At 49.2% G+C, this 20456-nt stretch overlaps 2 protein-coding genes across 4 annotated transcripts; one reads left to right on the top strand and one right to left on the bottom strand.

Moving 5' to 3' along the window:
* Positions 1-4654: 4654 nt before the first annotated feature.
* On the top strand, positions 4655-7773 carry NOXO1 (NADPH oxidase organizer 1). The gene is made up of 7 exons (XM_010207259.2): positions 4655-4762; positions 4865-4940; positions 5466-5646; positions 5892-6085; positions 6371-6484; positions 6740-6857; positions 7107-7773. The coding sequence occupies exons 1-7, from the start codon at positions 4688-4690 to the stop codon at positions 7771-7773; spliced, it is 1425 nt and encodes a 474-aa protein (XP_010205561.2). The 5' UTR covers positions 4655-4687.
* TBL3 (transducin beta like 3) lies at positions 6870-19997 on the bottom strand. Of its 3 annotated transcripts, XR_009818392.1 has the most exons (23): positions 19937-19997; positions 19782-19833; positions 19599-19691; positions 19272-19319; positions 18865-19006; positions 18281-18365; positions 17071-17238; positions 16684-16759; positions 16187-16283; positions 15615-15811; positions 15093-15234; positions 14713-14771; positions 14119-14222; positions 13256-13406; positions 12890-13120; positions 12052-12122; positions 11482-11638; positions 11025-11083; positions 10439-10542; positions 10153-10224; positions 9631-9789; positions 9320-9490; positions 6870-6887 (listed from the first exon to the last, which is right to left on the bottom strand). XR_009818392.1 is itself a non-coding variant. In XM_061992122.1 (22 exons), exons 1-22 carry the CDS (start codon positions 19972-19974, stop codon positions 9378-9380), a joined length of 2418 nt encoding a protein of 805 aa, XP_061848106.1. In that variant the 5' UTR covers positions 19975-19997; the 3' UTR covers positions 9253-9377. The 3 variants fall into 3 exon arrangements, 2 of the variants coding, with proteins under 2 accessions (XP_061848106.1, XP_061848107.1); XM_061992122.1 differs by lacking the exon at positions 6870-6887 and having other exon boundaries at positions 9253-9490; XM_061992123.1 differs by lacking the exons at positions 6870-6887; positions 9320-9490 and having other exon boundaries at positions 9637-9787.
* Between the last annotated feature and the right edge of the window lie 459 nt (positions 19998-20456).

Below are 20456 nucleotides of genomic sequence, written 5' to 3'. Positions count from 1 at the left end.
AAGAGCCCTGACTCTCTATCCTGAAGTAAATCTGCCCATTGGGAGGTAGCGAAGCCCCTGCACTGAAGACGGATGTGTTTGTTCAGAAGCTCCTGCCCTGCAGCCGCTTTGGGGGGTGGAGAAGTGCTGTGCTGCTGTGTGATTCATCTGACTACTGAAAGATGCTGTAGTGCCTGCAGCAGCTGATGAAACAGGATGAAACGAAATCTTTTCTTCTGGATTACATATTCCAAAATCTCTCATCCCAGCCTGTGGGAAAGTTCAACTGCCTCCTTTGTTTACGAGGTGAAGGGTATTTTTGTCAGCTCCAGTGTCTGATTTCCTTTTTATTATTTTAAATAAGGGCCTGTTTCTCTATTATCAGAAGTCTAAAACCTCTTTGTACTCTTAAAATCAGCTTTTAGCAGCTGGGCTTTTCATTAAAGGTGCTGATAGGTCATGTGTTATCACAGGTGACCTTCAAGGACATTAAAAAGCAGGTTTTGATTCTCAAGGTGATGGTGGAAAAGATGAAGCTCACTGGCACTGTTCCAGGTGAGGGCCCCCCTTGGCTGTGCCCACAGCTCCTTTCTGTATCTCTTTCTTGCAGCCACAGTACCTCAAGGGTGGTTTGAGGACTTTTTCTGGTTTTGTCTTTTCCTGGTGAGTTTGCAAGAGCTCAGAGAGGAACCTTCGGTAGTTCCTCCCGTTCTGGGCATAGATGAGCAATGTTGGATTTAGAGCCCCTCACATCTGCAGCCATGAGATGTGCAGCTCACAGCCCAGACTTCTGTACAGGTAAGGAGTGCTCATAACACAACTCCTTCCTCTTTTCACGTGTGTGCATTTGTGATAAGGCTATTGCTTGTTAGACTTGGTGGGGCTGGTGAAGAGCTGCCTTTGGCTACTCATGAGAACCCACGTCCTCAATTCTACTTCTGCCTCAGTGAAGGATTGGTCTGGGCATTTGTCCCACATAGGCTGCTCTGCTCTGCTTAAACACACTGGATCAAGTTATTCCTTACTGAAGTTAGCCTACACTGAAATGAAAAGAAAACCAGACCCTCAGTGTTTACTCGTCATGGAGATTTTGTACCAGGTGGAGGGAAGCTGGTCTTGGAAATAGCAGAGGGGGCAGCCTGGGTGGCCCATGGGACTCCCTGAAGCCACTGTCTGACCTACCCTGTCCTTCAGATTGTGAGCTCTTTGGGGCAGGACTCTGCCGTGACTCTCCATGACTATACCTTAGTCATTTCTGTGACACAAACAGTAGTTCCTATACCCAGAGCAACTATTTATGGTAGTATGGTGGCAGCGCTGTTGCTCGAGGAGCAAGAGGCAGAGCTCCACCTTTGCAAGGCATGTGTGGCTTTCTTGAAGCAGACTGCAAAATGTCTACAGTTATTAGGGAGGAAAACTTGTGTTGCCTCATCCGTGTCAAAGCCGGACAATCCGCTCCTATGTATTACTTGTGAATTTATGATCTCTTCTGTAGCTTGTAAAAAGGCTAAGGGAGAAAAGTAACTGTTGTCCTCAAAAACTTTGTAAATAGTGGTGATGAAATAGCAGTGCCCAGCAATACTTGGTGAGTTGGCAGACCACTCCTACCCTTCAGTTAATAATTACACATAAGGAGGTACCAATTCGTGGCAGGGTGATATGGAAGCAATAGAAGACACAAAGTAAACTTGACAATGTCAGAACAATGGTGTTTTGTTGTATTTTTTTTTATGTGTGCTCAAATGTATCCAGCAGAGAAGTGGAACGAATGGCCTCTTCTGATCACATTATCCATCCTTCCCAACAGAAGTGGCCCTGACCTGACACAGTTGTACAAGGGAAGTGCAGTGATGCTGTTGAGGAGCACTTGTGCTGATCCAGAGGCAATCTGGCATAGCCTTCCTTCGCTTTCACAAACAGCATCCCTTCACACTGCTGTGATGTGGCTCTTGAGCAAACTGTTTCTTGACATCAACCCTGAAAACAGCAAACCCTGAAACCAGACAACTATGGCAACTGCAGAGCCTCGCACTCAGCTCTCGGGGATGACATCCTCTCAGAGAAGTGCCTGGCCATTGTCTCCCCCACACCTCTGTCCTGCACTGCAGTGAGCTTTGCTTCTGCAATACGTTTTCTCAAAAACTAATTACTAGGTTTTGAGTAGTTTTGCTCATATTTTGTGTTATACAAGTTCCCTAAATTTAAAATATAGTATATTTAAAATATGTATTTATGATGTATTAAAAGATATGGTGTTTGAAAGCCATGTAGCTGAGGTGCTGAGGGACATGGGTTAGTGGTGGGCTTAGCAGCATGAGGTGAGCGGTTGAACTCGATGAGCTTACAATCAAAAGGATTCTATCACCAGACAATCTCCCAGCCAACCAGCTCTCCAAACCGCACACCCAACTCTTCAGCCTCAGGTGACTTCTTGTTGTAAAATTTGACCATGTCTTCCACATCCCTCTTCCTGAATTCCTTGAAAATGGTGAAATGTGGCAAAGCCTTTGGTGCCAGCAATTGCCAAAACCAAGGCTGCCAAGGAGAAACCTGTGACCATGGGTACAGTGACAGGGAGTCACCAAGGGTTTTGCTGCTGACAGCTTCTAGATAAGCACGATCATAAGGAATAAACTTGCTGGATTAAGTGATTTCCTCTCTCTATCTCTCCCATCCTTTTGAGCCATGTGTATTTAACAGCATATGCTTTTGCTGGACCCTTTGTGAGCAGCAGGCCAGAGGATCCGGCTGTGGGGCTGCTGAGAGCAGTGAGCTTTCCACCGGTCAGTTCCTGTCTGCTTTCATGAGCCAGGAAGTGCCCTGAAGGTCAAATCAAAGGGGTTTTCCCACTAAAACTGCACCCAGGACCTAGGTGCTGTCTGTGTAACTTTTCTTTCCCAATAGGGGAAGCAGCAACAGATTGATCTGTAATGGCAATGCTTCCTCTGTCCTCAGAAACTGCCATCCTGCTGTGCAGGAGCAGGAGCAGGAGCAGGAGCAGGAGCAGGAGCAGCATTACATGCTCATGAAATGCAAACCAAGGCCCTGCTCAGCGTTATTTTCTAGCCATCCAGCAGGAATCTTGTTTGGCCTCCTCTTCAGGTGCTGGGGTTTTTTGTTGTAGATGAAAAATCACCCGCCACAGTTGCTGGGGGTTTTGAGGCACCAGGTGTGACTGGAAAATGAAAGGGAAGGCAGGGCTGAGCCTCTCAATTTGGGCTCTAATAATGTTAATGATTCCATTTCGGCTTCATCAAAGAAGAAAGGGAGGGAGGATGGAGAAGGCGGTTTGATCACACGAATGTCCATCAGCCAAGTCATAACCTGAGGCACGCTAAAGGCAGCAGCTCAATGAAGGGCCAGGCTTTCCAGGGCTGTAATTAGGGGTTCTGCAGCGCCTCTGGGCAGCGGGAGCTGGTCCCTGGGAAGAGCCCTGGAAGGGTATGGAGCCATGGCTTGACGTGAGACAGAACACAGAGCACTTGGAGCTGAGTCGCCATCGAGTATTTACACCTGAGAAGCGTTGAGACGTTTTCAGTTACACCTCGGGGATGTGTTTGTTCATCCCGTGCTCTGGCAACGTCGTCATCGGCGTCTCTCACTGAGTGTGCAAATTCCGATACGGCTACCTGAAAACCATTCGGGTATCTTAGCAGGCGGGACAAGGCAGTAAGGAGATGTGTAACCGCCAGCACACGCAGCGAGCCGTGCCCCATGTGTGCCTCACAACACACCATCTCCGTGATCTGTGCCGGGAACGGGAACGGGCGCGGGCGCGGCCGGCCGGGCTGTGGCAGAGAGCCGCAAACGCCCCGCAGCCGTCCCGCACACGAACCGCGGCTGGCCGCGGGTGCTGTGCGCCGCTGGCCACCCGAGCGCCGGGGCTGACGAAGCTCCCCGGCCGCGGCGCGGGGCCCGGCGCGATGCCATCGGATAAGGCGCTTCTCCGCCCCGGCTCTCGCAACCGAGCGCCCGCGAGGATTTGCGCCGTAAAGCGGGGGCAGGGACAACGCACACCGAGTTACGGAATTCGGGCGGGGTGGAGGAGGAAGAGGAGGAAGCGTGGGAAGGCCTGTGCCCTGCCCCCCGCCCAGGCATATTTAACTACGGGAGTCGGGGCCGAACCCGCAGCTCTGCTCAGCCTCCAGCTGCTTTGGGAAGGAGCATCCGTGCGGAAGATGAGCTGCTGCAGGTACCCAGTGGGTGTGACGGCTGTGGGCCTGATACAGTGCAGAAAGCAGAAGGTACTTCGATGATTTGTAGTTGTTGGGCTTTGCCTCCTTAGATTTTTAGAAATTGAGAAAGTAGAGGGCTTTCTGAGTGACTCCTGCAGCACTATACTTGCTCATTTCCCTATGCTGTTGGGATTAGAACCTCGTGATCTAGGATAAAGGGTCTTGGATTTCATTTGTACTGCGCTTACTAATGTAAGAAAATAGTAGTCTTGGATTCTGCTGCCTTTCTGTTCACAGTGTCATCAATTTCTCTGGTTATAACCATGATTACATCCATTTAGGGGCCTTAAAATTAAGGAAATCTTTTTGTAGGTCGTTTAGTTTAATGTTTTAACATGACAGGACTGCAGCCTGAAGCCAGAACCTGTGAAGCCACAGGTCCCAGCAAATGCCCAGTGCTGGAAAGCACCTGAGACTGAATGTTACCATTTTTTAAAATGCATTTCTTTCCCTTTCTATTTTTCCAGAACTACATGATGTTTGTGTCTTGGTCAGATCAGAACAACATCCTCATCTACCGGACGTTTGAAGACTTCAAGAGATTCCATGTGAGTGAAAGTTCCCCTGCAAAGAGGATTCCTGTCTGGGGCAGGAGCTCAGGCACATGTTGGGGCTGTGAAGCATCACTGTTCTCCTCTTATTATTTTTAGAAAGAGCTGAAGAGAAAATTCCCCATTGAGAGCGGCTCACTCCGGAGTTCTGACCGGACGATACCCAGGTTTAAAGGTAAGAACAAATCCCTGATGGGCCAGCAAACAGGACCGAGTCATAGCTGCTGCCATAGACATCAGCCTCCGAGTCTGACCATCCTCTGGAGCAGACTAACAGTTCATCCTGCTCACAGCACGGTATTGCTGGGTTATACTGCTGCACTTGGGTCTGCCACTGACTTAAAATAACACAGAAGTTTATTTTTAATAGGTAATTGCACTTGGTAAATTAATATTACCCTTGAAGTATTGGCCCAGAACTTGCACTTGGTAAATTAATATTACCCTTGAAGTATTGGCCCAGAACTCCTCACAACATTTAAGTGTGAACAAAGACACATTGTAGATGTAAAAAAATTATTATCAGGCACTTTTAAAAGCGATGGGGAGGCAGAGGTAGCTGCTGCCTGAGCTGTTTAGTTTGGGCTTGAGCAGCAAAGGGTGGTAGATGAGGGCACCTCCTGTTTGGGCAAAAGCTGCTGCTCCCAAGGCATCCAGACCCATGTTGTCTTACACCAGCTTGGCCCTTGATATTTTAAAGATGCAAATGCAAAGCACAGAAAGAGCAAGAAGCTGAACATGTGCCTGGAGCTACTGAAACTGCTGGAAACCTACTGCCAGAAGCTGATGAAAACCGACGCTAAGATCTCCCGCGGGGAAGATGTGATTCAGTTTTTCAAGGCACAGACCCAAGACCTAGATCCCTCCTTTCCTGAAGACAGGTATGAAATCATATTGGTACTGTTTGTTTGTGTCTTCATAGAATAGAATGTTACAGAATACACATAGAAGAGAAGCAGCAGTCAGGTACTGGGGCAGCAGAGCAGGGAAGGCTGACTGAATGCTTTTTAACACATTTACGCTGTTTCAGATGCCTTTTCTTAGCTTACTGCATCCATGATTTTACCAAAGCTCACACTAAACCATGTGACTTTTCAGTAAACCAATACGTAACTTTACTTTTCAGTGTTGTGATCATGCCATCAGAAATTGGAGGGGAAAAGAAAAACCGTTCAAGGCAGCAGCTCTCCTCTATCACCCCCCCGCAGCCATCCCAGAGCTACAGGTGCATCGAAACCTTTGAAACCAAAGATGCAAAGAACAAAACTTTCAAGGTGGCCAAGGAGGAAATTGTTGAAGTGTTACTCAAGGACATGACTGGTATGTGTGATAGTGATTCCTCACTTTCAGGGCTGGAGGGTGTGGATGGAGTCAGAGCTTGGCCAAAGCCAAGCTGGTAGCATTATGGGGGGGCTGTTTGTACAGGTAGTGTGCTCACCTCAATTTACACAGGGGAGAAGAACAGTGTGAGCACAGCCTTGGCCAGGCACTGAGCTGCCACAAAGGTCCCTCCTGCCTCCTAGGGCAAGGGAGCCCTTACCCAGGGATTATGGACTTCTGTCTTCTTGCAGGCTGTTAAAACCCAGTTTTTGCTGTTTGCTGCAGGATGGTGGCTAGTGGAAAACGCAGACAAACAGATAGCCTGGTTTCCAGCCTCCTACCTGGAAGAGACTGAAGGCTACAAGGACATCCAGAATGCCTTGAGCTCAAACGAGGAGGGTAAGTCTGCTTCTGATCCCGACACCACATTCCTCCTTCAAAAAAGGAGTTCTGCAACAAAACCACTGCATTAACCATTGCTTGGAGTCTGTGCCTGGAGTTCTGATCCTTTCTGAGCAGCTCTGCCACCAGCTCTGGGTCTCTCAATCATCAGGGTCACTTGTGCTGCAGCTCCCACCTGCTCCCTGGGGCTGCTGAGGGATGGAGGCACTTTCTCTGCAAGGCAAAACTGACCTCCTCTCCTGTTGTCTGCAGGCAGCCTGTACTTTGTTGTGCAGGCCTATGAGTCTCAGAAGGCAGACGAGCTCTCACTGAACAATGGTGTTGTTGTGGAGGTGGTCAGGAAGTCTGACAACGGCTGGTGGCTGATCCGGTAAGGATGTGTTTCTGAAGCTCTCCTGCCCTGAGGGAGCCAGTTACCAGCTGCAGGTCCTCCTCAGGCAGGGTGCAGAGGAGCCCCCCTGAGCTGACTCCTCTTGGCTAGGAACAGTCTCCCCTTCCTCACGCCTCATGTACAGCATTTGTATCCTCACCTGCTTCCCCTGGGTGCTCTACTCCTTCCCCTTGGTCTGAGCTGGGAGAAGGGGTCTGTTCAGTGTTCCTTTTCATCTTTTCCCCTCAGATACAATGGCTGTACGGGTTACATGCCCTCCATGTGCCTCCAGCCCTACAAGAATCCTCACCATAAGCTCCAGACCATCATGAACTCCAGGCTCAACATCTCCACCCCTAACCTCTGCTTCTCCCCAATGGCTCCTGAGCCCCAGGGCAAGGCTGAAGGACAGTGCAGGGTGCAGGCCTGCTCTTCCCTTGACCAGGCTGAAGAGGACACAAGCTCACTGAGAAGCAGATCAAGGTCTCTGCCCAGGGTCAGCTCCACCCCAGACCTGGAGTCAGACAGCACATCCCTCAGCTCCAGCAGTGGCAGCGAGCAGGACAGCCGGCTGAGCTGGAAGCCTGACTTGTCAACATCTCTGCCTCAAATCGAGCAGGCCAGGAGCCTTCCCCTGGGACATGCCCTGGCCATGCACAGCAGCAGGTCTCCACACCTCACCCCCAAGGACAGGAACAGTTCCAGCTCTGTGGAGTCATCTGCAGCTGATCTAAGTACCTCTCTCACCGACCCCGACTTGGCCGCTTGTGTCCCCAAGGTGCCTGTGCGCCCCTCAGCCCATGAAATCCTGCAGAGGTGCAGCACCCTGACCAAGCGTGCCCTGCAGCAGTCCCTGCCCCCCCGGCCCAGCCTCCCCACCTCCCACGCTCTGCTCCCTCTCCCCACTGTGCACTAGTGCCCTCAGAGGCAAAGAAGCCCAGTCCTGGGCCAGCATCTAGCCCATGACCCGGCACCCTCCTCGCTAAAGTGCCCCAGGCCGGGAGGTGTCAGAGATTGGGACTGTCTTTTGCCAAGGACATGGTTAGAGCCTGACATAATTCAGTTAGATCCTGCTGGAACTCACATGCAGATGTTGCCTCTGGGGCTGCAGAGGAATAGGGAGGCCAGGGAACCAGGAGGGGCTTTCCTGGAGGTGGAGGGTGAGGATTTAGTGGTTTAACTTATCAGGGCAGTTATAGCAGCCATGGATCTGGCAGTTCCTGTGCCAGTTAGAGGTCCCTCGGGCAGGTATTTATCCTGCAGTGCAGTGTGTGTAAGTGCCACAGGAGGTGTTCCCTGCAGGGCTTGCTGCATGAGTGCTGCAGCTGCCCTGGAGAGCAGCTGAGACAAGCCCAGTCACCCATGAAATCCAGAGCCAGTTACTGGTATAGGGGATGGGATGGTGCAGCCCTGTGAATGCCATTTATCTGAACCTTCTTTTTAAAACTCTGATTTTTGGTGTTTGGTTGGGGTTTTCTTGGGGGGTGTGAGGGGGGTGGAGGGTGTTGTTTTGTTTTTTTAAAGGTTACATCAACTTGGATAGCAGAGAACAAAAATACCTAAATTGTCTGGACCTGCTGGCTGACTGTGGGAACAAATGAACCCACTGGCTGGGAACCTCCTCGCTGACCACTCCCTGCAGTGATGGCTGTGCAGGCACAGACACAGAGGGCTGTGGACAGCTTCTTGCCTCACGGCCTAGGGAGGCAGAGCTCATTTTTATGAACAAAACGTTCCCCTTCTGAGTGGGTCTGGTACTTACTGAAACTCACAATAATTCTCACCTGAACTCATTTGCTAGAATTGAGTTAGGGAAATAGCTATAGGAAAACTTAAGACTTCTGTATGGATTGCTGCCTTCCATTTTAGTTATTCTCCCACATACCTGTTCATTTTTTTTACCAGCAATTTAACCACCAGGTGATTCTGTTTGAAGTTTTATACATTTTTGTCTCTATAATAAACTACATAAATATCTAAAGACTGCTTGGGGTTTATTCTTCAAAACTTGCTATCTGGGGAATGAAAACCACACTTATCTCCTTTCTAATAGCTATCATTTGGGGTGAGCACAGGCAAGAGACCTGCCTTGGTCCAGGCTGCATTATGCCTAAGCAAAGCAAATATTCAATGCCACAGCACTGCCCAGGACATGCTCGGCTGTGGGATGGGATACAACACTGTCAGTAGCATCTCTCATCTTCCTAAAGGCTTAAAGTCCCCAGGAAAGACCAAATGCTTTTTCAGAGCCAGATTCTGCTGCTTCTCCGAACTAAGAACTGTTGAAGTGTCTGGGCCTGAAAGTTCTGGGTGTCAAAACACAAAGGGAAAGTAGAGCCTGGCCGAAGAAATGACCCCTTCCTCTCACTAAGCCCCGAGGGCACCAAATGCTGGATTTGTTTTAGAAATTCCAACTTAAAAAATTTATTATATAAAATTCAGGAACAGTCCAGTTGCCATACCTGGTGGGAAAGCAGTTCAGACTCTCCTCTCTGGGAAAAGCAAGGGGAGGGAGGAAGGTCACAAGGGCACGTCCTCCTCCCGGGACACATCTGCCAGCCTCATGTTTTGCCACATGAAATCAATGAACATGGAGGCCTGTAGCAATCGGCTCAGTCTCTGGAAATGGCGCTCTGCAAAGAGAAATGACACGGTGAGTGTCACAGGAGAGAGGGAAAAAACACTCTTCTTAGACCAAAGCAAATGGGGAATGCTCATGCCACAGGAGGAATATTCATGCAGGCTCCCAGCCCATCCCTGCAGTGTGACCCACCGGTGTAAGGCAGCAGGGACTCCACAGCAGATTTAATGCCCGAGTACTGCAGGAGGCTGTCTGGTGCTTCGTGCTTCAGGAGAGTCTCAATCACAGCTTGTGCCTCGTGGCAGTTCCGAGAGTTGGTATTCCACGTCACCAAGAAGGTTAACACTGCCTCTAGGAAGGAAGGGGAGTTGTACACAGGGGTTGTGCTATGGCTGCCCATGTGCAGGACACACCGGGTTCAAAAGTGCCTCTGCCTTACAGAGCTTTTCAGCTCCCACACACCCAGAGGGGCAGTCATGAGGACATGCTGAACAAGGCCAGGCAAACCCACCACAGCAGCTCAGAGGAGCTGCTGGTGCACACGAGGAGTAGCACTGGAACAAAGACGCTGGCCTGGGCAGTGTCCTGCCTGAGGGTGTTGGGAGCTCGGCAGTAAATGCTGACTCCAGGCAGATTCTTCTCCTTTTAATTTCAGTTGAGAAAATAAACCCCTAACCTGAAAGCTTTCAGTACTTAAGTCGTGTTGCAACAAACCTTTCTGGTCCTTCCGGAGACGAAGAATGTTCTCCTCCAAGTGCTTTCTCCCATCAGCTTCCTTGAGGATGGCTGCAGAAAAGAGAGAAGAATCTGTGCAAGAGTCCAGCCTGTGCAGCCATGGGCTGGGAGCTGGGAGCCCAGCTGTTATTCCCACTTAAGAAAATGGGAGTCATATGAGAAAGGGAAAACTCAGGCTTTCAGACATTGTTGTCTTTGCCTGCAAGTGGTGTCCTGGAAAGCAGAGAGGGCAGAGAAATGCCTCCAGAGCCCAACGCAGACTCACCTTTGACCACCATCAACACTGTGTGTGGACGATCCAGGGAGATTGCCAACCCTAAAGCTTTGAGATATCTCTTCTCATGAAGCAGGTTAGAAAGCTCTTGCTCCCTGGAAAACAAATCAGGGTCAAGAGAGTGAGACAAATATTTGGTCAGTAGAAAGAAAACACTATACAGAGAGCAGCAGATTTGGCAGTAACGGCTCCTTGGTGTTACACCTCTGCACACCAACACTGCTTGCCAAGGAATGCCTCAGAGCCCTCACTGTGCAAGTGACTGCCCTGGCACACTGGAGGGCTCCCTGAGCTGCTCAGTGCTGGCTGAAACGGGAGAAAGTGAAAGTGGGTTTTGGCATTTTGACTTTGCTTGTCTTAGCAGTGTATAAATGTGAAACTAATGCATTGCCCATCTAACAGCAGGACAGGAAGGCTCTGCAGGAACTAAACAATCAAGACTACTGTGCCTCAACAGCCCCTAAATACAGAAAAGATGCAATATTGGAGTTGGACAGAGCTGGACAGCTCTGGTGTGGGTGGTTTCACTGGACAGAAGTTGTCTTTCAGAGTTCGTTATTGCACAAAATCAACTTACTTCATAATCTGCTCCTCCTCTTTAGCTTGTGCTTCTCTCTCTTCAATTTCAGTGACATCCTATTAAAAAACACAGAATATAAAACTTTGTCAAATCTTGCTTTGATACAGATGACTTTTTATTTAGCCATCAAGTGATGAGGTGACCAGTTTGTGCAGCAAGATCTCTAGGTTGAGTAATTTAAGTGTTAAATCCACAGCATCTTTAGAATGCAAGGGCTAGGGCAGGCTGCTCAGGCCCATCTGCTGTACCTTTACATCAACTAGGGAAACAAAGACAGTGCAGCCAAAAAAACCTCTAATCCCAAACCCCACTATATGCCTCAGTGACCCACTTTCAAAGAGCAGAAAATGAGGAGAGCACATGTCATGCTGGAACAGCCACAGGGATCCTGAGCTCTCCAACTGCATTTTGATCACTAACCCAGAGAAGAAACACAAAAGACCCCTCCCTGTACCTTCCACAGCGTGATGCAGGAGTCACCGGCCCCTGTCACAACCATGTCATCTTCCTTGTTAGAGTGAAGACCCCAGATTTTATCTTCATGACCATCTAATGTTTTCACACACTCATTTGTTTTAATTGTCCAGAGTTTTAAGAGACCATCAGAACCACTTTTAAAGAGAAAAAAACAAACCACAACAAAAGAATCAGTGCACAGATCCATTCTCACTCTGCCCCACCTCCAGTATCGGATAAATTTGGCCCCTTCCAACATGTTTCAAACAGGGGCTGAATTAACCAAAAAATGCCATGGGCCAGATGCACCTTTAGCTCTGCCTAAGGACAGTGTAATCCCCAACCCAGCTACATCACAGCAGCCAACCAGAATCCACAGCATAACCAGAGAAGAGGATGGTAAATGAGCCCCTGCAGAAAGACTGGTAGAAATGGGGCATTTTCCCATCAGTCTTTCCAAAACTAAATCTATTGGACAAGACTCTATTGTCTTGCTGCTGGTATCAGCTGAGAGACTTCTCTGATTACTTTTGTCACCTTCCTCTAGACTCCTGGTGCAGACACTTACCTGCTGAGCAGCTGTGTTCCTCGGCTTACAAAAATGATCTTCAGTACTGAGGCATCGTGACCTTCAAAGGTCTGGAACACAGAAAGGAAGTTCAGAAGCATTAAGAGCTGTTATCTGGCCTTTCCAGAGGATGATATGTACTCACAAAGCCCAGATAGGTCTGTTCCATAAAGCAGCCTCTGTTCTTAGCACTTCCTCTTACTATAAGTTGGAAGGCCAGTAAGAAGCAACTTGTCCCCACATCATTTCTTCAAACAATCTGCTTGCTTGACTTTGTTAGCCAAAGTCTTATTGCAAGTGGTCTGAGTGCTGAGGCCAACTGCATAGACTGTCTCACCAAAGGCTGATTCCCCTGCCACTGCATGAAGCATCCATTCAGTGAGGCAATCCTGCTGAGCAGAATGTGGCACAGCTGGCAATTGCCTTCTTGGTCTTACTGAGACACTACTATGCTGGCAAGAATCCTTCCATGAAAAGGGAGGCTGAAATTTAAACTTGTGTGTTTTAACTTCATGGCCACAGCTGTGTCAGCCAATGCCAACTTTCCTTCAGTAGCACAAATGTGCCTTTCCCCCAGGATTAACCATGTTCTCATTGTTAGGGAGAAAAGGAAGATCACTTGAGCATGGCAGATGCTCTTGTCCTGCAGCTTTGCATGCAGCTCACAGATCCCAGATCCTGGAGGGAAAGGCTAGACCTAGATAGCTCTTCCTTCAGCAGGGCCACATTGTGACATTCCAGCTGCACTGACTAGCACACCCTTCTTTGAGGCAGCCTTGATCAATCCCTGTAGCATGCAAGGGTTACTAGAGCAAAGGGCAATCTGTGTTCTCATTACCTTCAGACAGCTGAAGTCCTGAAGACCCCAAAGCTTGAGGGTGCCATCTGCTGAAGAGGTGGCCAAGATCTGATCCACTGGGGAGAACTGCACACACCAGATTCCACGCTTGTGGCCAGTGAAGACACCCAGCAAAGAGCAATCAGAACAGGACCACAGCTTGGCCAGCCGGTCCTGTGAGCCTGTGGCAATCAGCTTGTCATTTGGGGAGACTGTCACGCTGTTTATGTCCTAGAGAGGTCACATGAGTGCAGGACATTTTAGGTCTTTGCCCTAGCTGTTGCCCAGGTATTAAGTGTATGATATGACACAGGAGAGAAAGACTGAAGTACTAAAAGCATGTTCTAAAGTCAGGTGGGGTTTTACCTTGTCATGACCCTTCTCAGTCACTTTAGCATGAAGGGTTTCTGGACTGGAGATCAAGGCTGCTTTTGCTTTGGAAGTGAGGGATTCTGGGATATTCCAGATCTTGATTGTGCAGTCCTGGCTGCTGGTTACTATGAAGCTTTCTTTCAATCTGAAAGGAATAAAAGTGTCCAGTGTAAGGAAGTAAAAGAGTGGCTTCCCCTGCACAGGAAAAAAGGCCTTCTCCTCCCCTACCAGGATCTACACACATTCAGTTCCTCTGCTGGGATGTGAAACAGCACTCTAACACTTTTTCAAGCTGTCTTTCATTTTAATTAGACCCCTGGGATCGCCTCCAGCAATTCGGATATTGAGCAAGAGCACTGCTAGCTCTCTTTCTTTACAGACAAAAGTATGCTGCAGCATTCAAACAGGCTTCCAGATTGGCAGACATTCTATTCAAGCACGTTACACTGACAGACATGCTATTCAAGCACGTTACACTGACAGACATGCTATTCAAGCACGTTACAGTGACTATTAGATGTGCTACTCAAGGAAGCACCTTCACAGACATATTCCGTTCACCTCCTCTCCAGATCACTCAAGCTTTATCTGGCAACTTACCCAGCTGCTGCTCTCCAAGGCAAATGGGAATTAGACTGACAAAGACATGCAGACTTCACAACTTATGGGTAAACACATGTGCATCCAAAAAATAAACCATCCTTCCTTCAAACTCAGGGAACAATGGCAAGCTGGGACCAAGCATGGGAAGCAGTACGGCTCTGAGACAGGCATCCACCAAAACATCCATGCTGAGGACTAGCAAAGCAGCCAGGCTTCATGCTTGCAAAGGGAAAGCCTTGTCTAGCTTGTATTACCTTGAGCAGGAGACAGCGCCTACGCCCTGCGCGTGACCCAGACCTTGGGCAACACACATCACCCTTCCACCTTTGCTCATCCGCCACACTCGAAGGCTCCTGTCCTGCAACAGGAGAAGACAGAAGTTGCTGTGCTTTCTTGACACATGCTCAGCTCCCCAGGCACTCATCGTATCCCTGAGCTTAACCATTCATTTAATTTCAAGCCTGCATTTGTCTGAGCAGGTAAAGGCAGATACACAAATAAGGTGTTCTGCAATCCCAGCATGGAGGTTTGTTTCTGGATACCTCAAGGCAGCCAGCACCTTTTCTTTCAACATGGTGGGTTTGGTTTTTTTTATACAGAGCTCCCCATCGGTCTCATAACATCTCTTAACTCTAGTACAAGATGCTTGGAGAATGAGACCTCCCCTTTCAGGCTAATACAATCAATCACATTCCCCCAGCAACATTAAGAAGGGATAGTGGAAGAACCTTCTATTTGGGGGATGTATCTAACAGGAATTCCATCTGAACAAAAGTCTTTTCTGTACTGCCAAAAAGGAATACAGCTCTTCCCATAAAGATCCCTAAAAATGAAGAGAACTAACACACCTTAGCACAGCTGACAAACATCAGGCCTTTTCTGAAGACATCCAAAGCAAGAATTGTTTCTAAACAGAAGAAGAAAAAAGTACTACTGAAATCAGACATGCATGAATTAATGAGTCCACTGTGTCCTGACTGGGGCCAGGTTTGAGGCACTCAGGACATAACACATCCATGTTCACTATGGAGGGACAGGCTGCTTATGCACTGGTGACAGTCTGTCACTTGCAGTCACAAAACTGCATCCAGAGCTCACAGTCATCTTTAGCTCCAACTTAAATTGATCTCAAACCAAAGACCAGGACTCTAGTCTTTGTGGGAGAAGCTGGATAAAGAAATACTTGCAGACCTGCCTCCCACCCACCAGGTCAGAGCTGACCACGCACCTGTGTGGCCATAGAGGATCTGGCAGTGTGATGTTGCCAGTTCGAACACTTTCAGCTGAGGACTGTTGGTAGCCACAACAATGTGAGAGTCACCAGGCCCAAGGAACTTCACATCCAGAACCTCATCATTGTAACCTGCAAGCTGAGGATGCAGAACAGAAGCAGTTTAAAGAGGGAGGAGTCAGTTGGATGGAGAAGTATTAAATGGCCCCATGCTCAGGGAGGCTGCACTACTGTTGCCTTTCATTTAATACTGCATCTAAAAAGTGTTATTAGATATAAACTAGAGCATGGGAGGGATTTCTGGCTATGCCTGTTCTGCTTTCCTTGTCCTGTGTTTGTCTCTGTGTAATATTCCTCCATACAACCCCACCACTAAAAATGGCTTTCTGGCTTAGAACCAAGGAATAGTCCAAGTATGGGCAGGAATGGAGGGCACCCTCAGGCAAAGCTTTCACAGAAGCAGAGATGACCCTAAAATACGGATAAAGGAAGAGGAAAAGGGAGTCTGAGGATCATTACCTGCTTCCTGAGCTGAAGAGTTTCAGCATCATATAAAACAATGTTGTGTTCCACAGACACTGTGACAATCTCGTTTCTCTCAGGCACAAACATGCACTGGGTGAGACTGTGCTCACTGGCCTCCTCCTTCAGCTCGAAGGGCACAGGCTGGGTATACACACAAGCAGCTGTGGCAACTTCCCAAACTTTCAGGATGCCTAGCAAAAACACAAATCATCTGTCAGAGGCACTGGTTTAGCCAGTCAATGTCCAAAGGTTATAAACCTGGAAAAAGCCTCACAGCTTTTAAGGCAGGACTGGAGAGAGACCCAGTCACAGTGGCACTAAAGGTCACAAGGTTTTTCTTCTTCAGTCCAAATAAAACTTTTCTGTGGTTTGAAAACATCCATAGAACTCCACAGAGCCTGATCATTCCTGCTCAACTTCTCAGCCCAGGAAAAGGCTTTGCTGGAGTTCAGCCCAAAGCTTCTGTCACATAGGGAATGCAAATCCCAGGGATAACAGCAACACAGTGCCTTAGTCTCATCCCTTCTCAGCCTCCAAATCTGTCAGGGACCTGCCAGGATACCCACCTTTGCTGCCAGCTGTGATGAAATGCAACCCTTGTTTCTTCACACCTAGCTGAGAGAAATCTCCCTTCTTGGGTAACAAAACAACAGCTTCCACACTCTGCAAGAAAGAGTTGGGCCAAACACCAGCTGAGTGCAAGGGACAGGGTGCCACTTCAGCAGCAGAGCTGTGCCACAGCCCATGAGTGTTCACAACCCCCTGCCTCCCCAGTGGCTCCCTGAGAACAGGCAGGCAGGTATGAGAACAATGTTTTTACATGACTGCCCCTCTTTCCTCCTCCAGCACTGGGGAGATGAAGACAGCAGTGTTATATGTTTCCTCTGATTGCCCAGGCATGGCCACACCAGGCAAGGAGAGAAAGAAAATTAAAAAGCTTTAGACACAGGGTTTTCAGGCTTCTGGAGAGCACAAAGGAGAGAAAGCTGATTTGACAGCACTGTAGGACTGCGACCAAGAAACTACAGAGGATCTCAAAGGAATAAATGAAATGCAGTTTCACCTCGTAGACCGGGACAGTTCGTTTGCTTTCCCTGGTTTTCAGGTCCCACACCATGCAGATTTTATCACGGCCAGAGCTGCAAGTTAAAAGGGCAGTTTTAGTGCTAAATCCATGCCATCAACCCATTCTGAGTACAAAATTGGAACTGTGGAAGTTCAACACCTGGCCCACATGTTAAGAAAGCATCAGCCTTCCATATAGCAGCAGAGTGTATCACCAGAAACACGGGTGCTGACGTCCTCAGCCACTCACATGGCCAAGCACAGACTGCACACTTGCGTCAGTCCTCACAGGAAGGTCTGCCCAGATCCCAGAGAAACACCCGCTCCCTGGCAGGAGGCAGGCTGAACAGGAGTGTGCCAGACCTCTGGGAGGTTCTCCCTTTACCTAATGAGGGTGTTTCCATCTGCAAAGGCCAGGGAGGTGATGGCACTGAAGTGTCCATCCAGTGCAGCCACACACTTGCTGGAGCTGAGGTCCCAGATGCGGATCTTGTAGTCAATGGAGGAGGAGAAGAGCTGCAGTCGGGTGCTATCAGGGTGGAACTCGACAAGGCTGGGCAGAAGGAGAAGCACTTCAACAGGGCAGGAGTAAACAATTGGGCAGGCTGGCATTAGCCCAACATTTAAATACATAGACATTCTACACTGAGATCAGCAGATCAGTTGACATGAAAGATAAGAGGTTTCTTTGTAGGACTTCATTCCTCTGCCACCCATCAGAAAAAACTTATATTTGCCAGTCTTTACATGTTCTTGAAGCACTTTGGTTAGCCAGCACAGATATTCTGTTTAGATCCCAACAAATTTCTTGACCAAATGACTGACTTGGCTTAAGTCGGTCATAGCTCTGCTCCTTCACCAGACATCTCCAACCCCTACCATTCTATGATCTCAAGAATCAGGAAGCAGAAGAGCCCAGAATCTGCTCAGAACATGACTTTATATTCACAGAATGACAGAACAGTGGGGGTTGGAAGGGACCTTTAGAGATCATCCAGTCCAACGTCCCTGCCAAAGCAGGTTCATGTAGGTTACACAGGAAGTTATCCAGGTAGCTCTTGAAAATCGCCAGAGAAGAAGACTCTACACCCTCCCTGGGCAGCCTGTGCCAGGGGTCCCTCACCTAACAGTAAAATAGTTTTTCCTTATGTTTAAATGGGACTTTTTGTATTCCAGCTTCTTTCCATTACCCCTTGTCCTGTCACTAGATACAACAGGAAAAAAAAGGATGCCCCAACCTCCTGATATCCACCAATAAGATATTTTTAAATATCAATGAGATCCCCCCTCAGTCTTCTCTTTTCCAGACTAAACAGCCCCAGTTCCCACAGCTTTTCTTCAGAAGAAAGATGCTCCAGGCCCCTGATCATCTTAGCAGCCCTCTGCTGGACTCTCTCCAGCAGTTGTCTGTTCCTCTTAAGCTGGGGAGCCCAGAACTGGACACAGGACTCAAGATATGGCCTCACCAGGGCAGAGTAGAGGGGGAGGAAAACTCCCTCGACCTGCTAGACACCCAACTCAAGACATTTCCCATCAATCCCAGCATACAAGCACCACAGTAACACCAGTGGCCAACAGACAGGAGTCGTCCTTACTGTACAACACCTGAAGATCCCTTCAGGTTGTGTGTGCAGTACTGTTTGATCATATCCCAGATCTTAATGGTGCTGTCACAGCCACCTGGGAAAAGAGGGGCATAAAAAAATGAACTATGAAGGAGACACACACAGGAGCAACATATCAGCAACTGCAAATTTTCAGAGGTTGCAAAGGCAGCAGAAAGAAAATGAATCCAGTAACAACCACCCACACCAAGAGAAATCCATGGAGCACCTTATGCTGGGCAAAACCTGACTGTTCACAATCAAACCTGAAGGACAGCTTAGTCACATCTGACCTCCTCCATCTCAAAGAACCCCTGTTCTACACAAAGGCAACGACCCCGCACTGCCTCACAGATCCCAGATATTTATCAGTATTTTATTAAGTGTATTTTAGATGGAACATCGGAAGGATCTATTGTTGTCTACCAAGATGTTAGGTCTATGCAAGCAAAAGCTCTTCCTACTATGTCTGCACTCATGAGATCGTCACCTATGCCCAGTTGAGCTATACTATTCAAAAGCAAGAGAGGCACACAGTGTCAGTCTCATAGAGAGACGGTGAAATAGGAGGGTACCTGTGGCTAGCAATGTGGAAGTGGAGTCAAAGGCCATGCTAGCAACTGGTGCGGTGTGCACAGCTTTCCAGGTGCGGACACACTTGTTCTCCCGCCAGTTCCACTGCTTCAGGAGCAGAGCTCGGCTCCCTGTCACCAGCATCTGCTCAAAGGCAAGGTGAAGGAAAGCGTCATTGGTAAGACTTCAACTTCTTGCAGTGCATCCAGGTAAAGCACAGAAACACCAGTGTCTATGACCCTCCTGAAGCTCAGTCTCTCAGCATTCCCCTTCGCCTGACTTGAGCCCAGAAGGGCAGACATGAGCACCTGATGAGACTCTGGGAACACTGAGTGCTTCCAGGCAGAGCAGCCTCCAGCATCCACTGGCTGTAGCAGCCCAACAGGAAAGTCACAAAACAAGCACATACCTCATCATCAGGGCTAAGAACAAATGAGCTGATATCCTCCTCCTCATCCTACAAAAACAAAAGGTAAAACCCCACAGTTAAAACACCGGTGGAGTGCTCACAGATCTCCTTTCCCTATATGCTTCTGCGGACACCGAGCATAGCCAGCTGCTCCCTGCTTTAGGGACACCATAAACAACATCTGACTGTGTGCAGGACCATCCTCATCCTCCCACCACTTCCAACACTCCGGAGTCTCAGCTGAGGAGCCTGTGACGGTGGAGATGGGCTCCGGGAGCCTCGGGGAACCCCCGGGGGTGTGGGCAGGAGCCTGCAGGACCACCTCACCTGCTGGAGGCTGTGCAGAGCTCCGGTTTCCACATCGATGACATTGAGCTTGGTCCCACAGGGGCAAAACATGAATTTTCCATCCCGGTTTATCTATGGAAAAGTGGAGGGGAAGCGGGAACGTCACAGCACCGGGAGACGAGGCCTTCCCAAACCCGCCCCTCGCTGCCGCGGGTCCAGTACCTGGACTCGCCCTCCTTTGTAGAAGGGCTCGATTCGCCTCTCCACGGCGTAGCTGGAAGGGAAAAAAAGAGATGCGCAGAGCGGCGGTTAACGCGGGGCTTAACCCGTCGGCGGCCCGTTACCTCCCGGCTCGTCTCGGCCCCACTGCCCCTCACTTGCTCTTGAAGCGCACTGCGGTGCCGGCCGCCGCCATGTCTGCGCCCGCGTGCCCGCCGCTTCCGGCGCTCCGGGTTGCGAAGGGATGACGGCGCCACTTCCGGCGCCCGCGCTGGGGCGGGAGAGCCCTCGGCGCCATCTTTGGTGCGGGTATGGGGGCTGCCCCGGTACCATCACCCACCCCCGCGCCTGGCCACCTCCGACACGGCGGGGGGAGAAGCCACACCGGGCCCGGAGCAGCCCCGCTCCCCTTCCCAGCTGATGCCTTGAACAAAGTCTGAAAGCTGGAAGAACATCCCCTTAGGTCTTTTGTGGCGGGTTGTATTTTTTGTGCTGGCTCCAACAGCTTCCAGACTGTAGGTGTGAAGGAGTGGGTGAGAAACAGGACACGTGGATTGACTCACAGCTGCTACAAGGGGCTGCGGGGAACACTGTTAACAGAAGGGGTGCAGATAACAAACCTGAGACCTCTACAGAGTGATGAAGACAAAGTCCTTATGTGGAAGAAGGAACTAAGAA

This window comes from Colius striatus, chromosome 3, assembly GCF_028858725.1.
Source record: "Colius striatus isolate bColStr4 chromosome 3, bColStr4.1.hap1, whole genome shotgun sequence".
Lineage (NCBI taxonomy): Eukaryota > Metazoa > Chordata > Aves > Coliiformes > Coliidae > Colius > Colius striatus.
The sequence above is the reverse complement of the archived record's forward strand: the minus strand, read 5'-3'. Positions and strand labels throughout refer to the sequence as shown.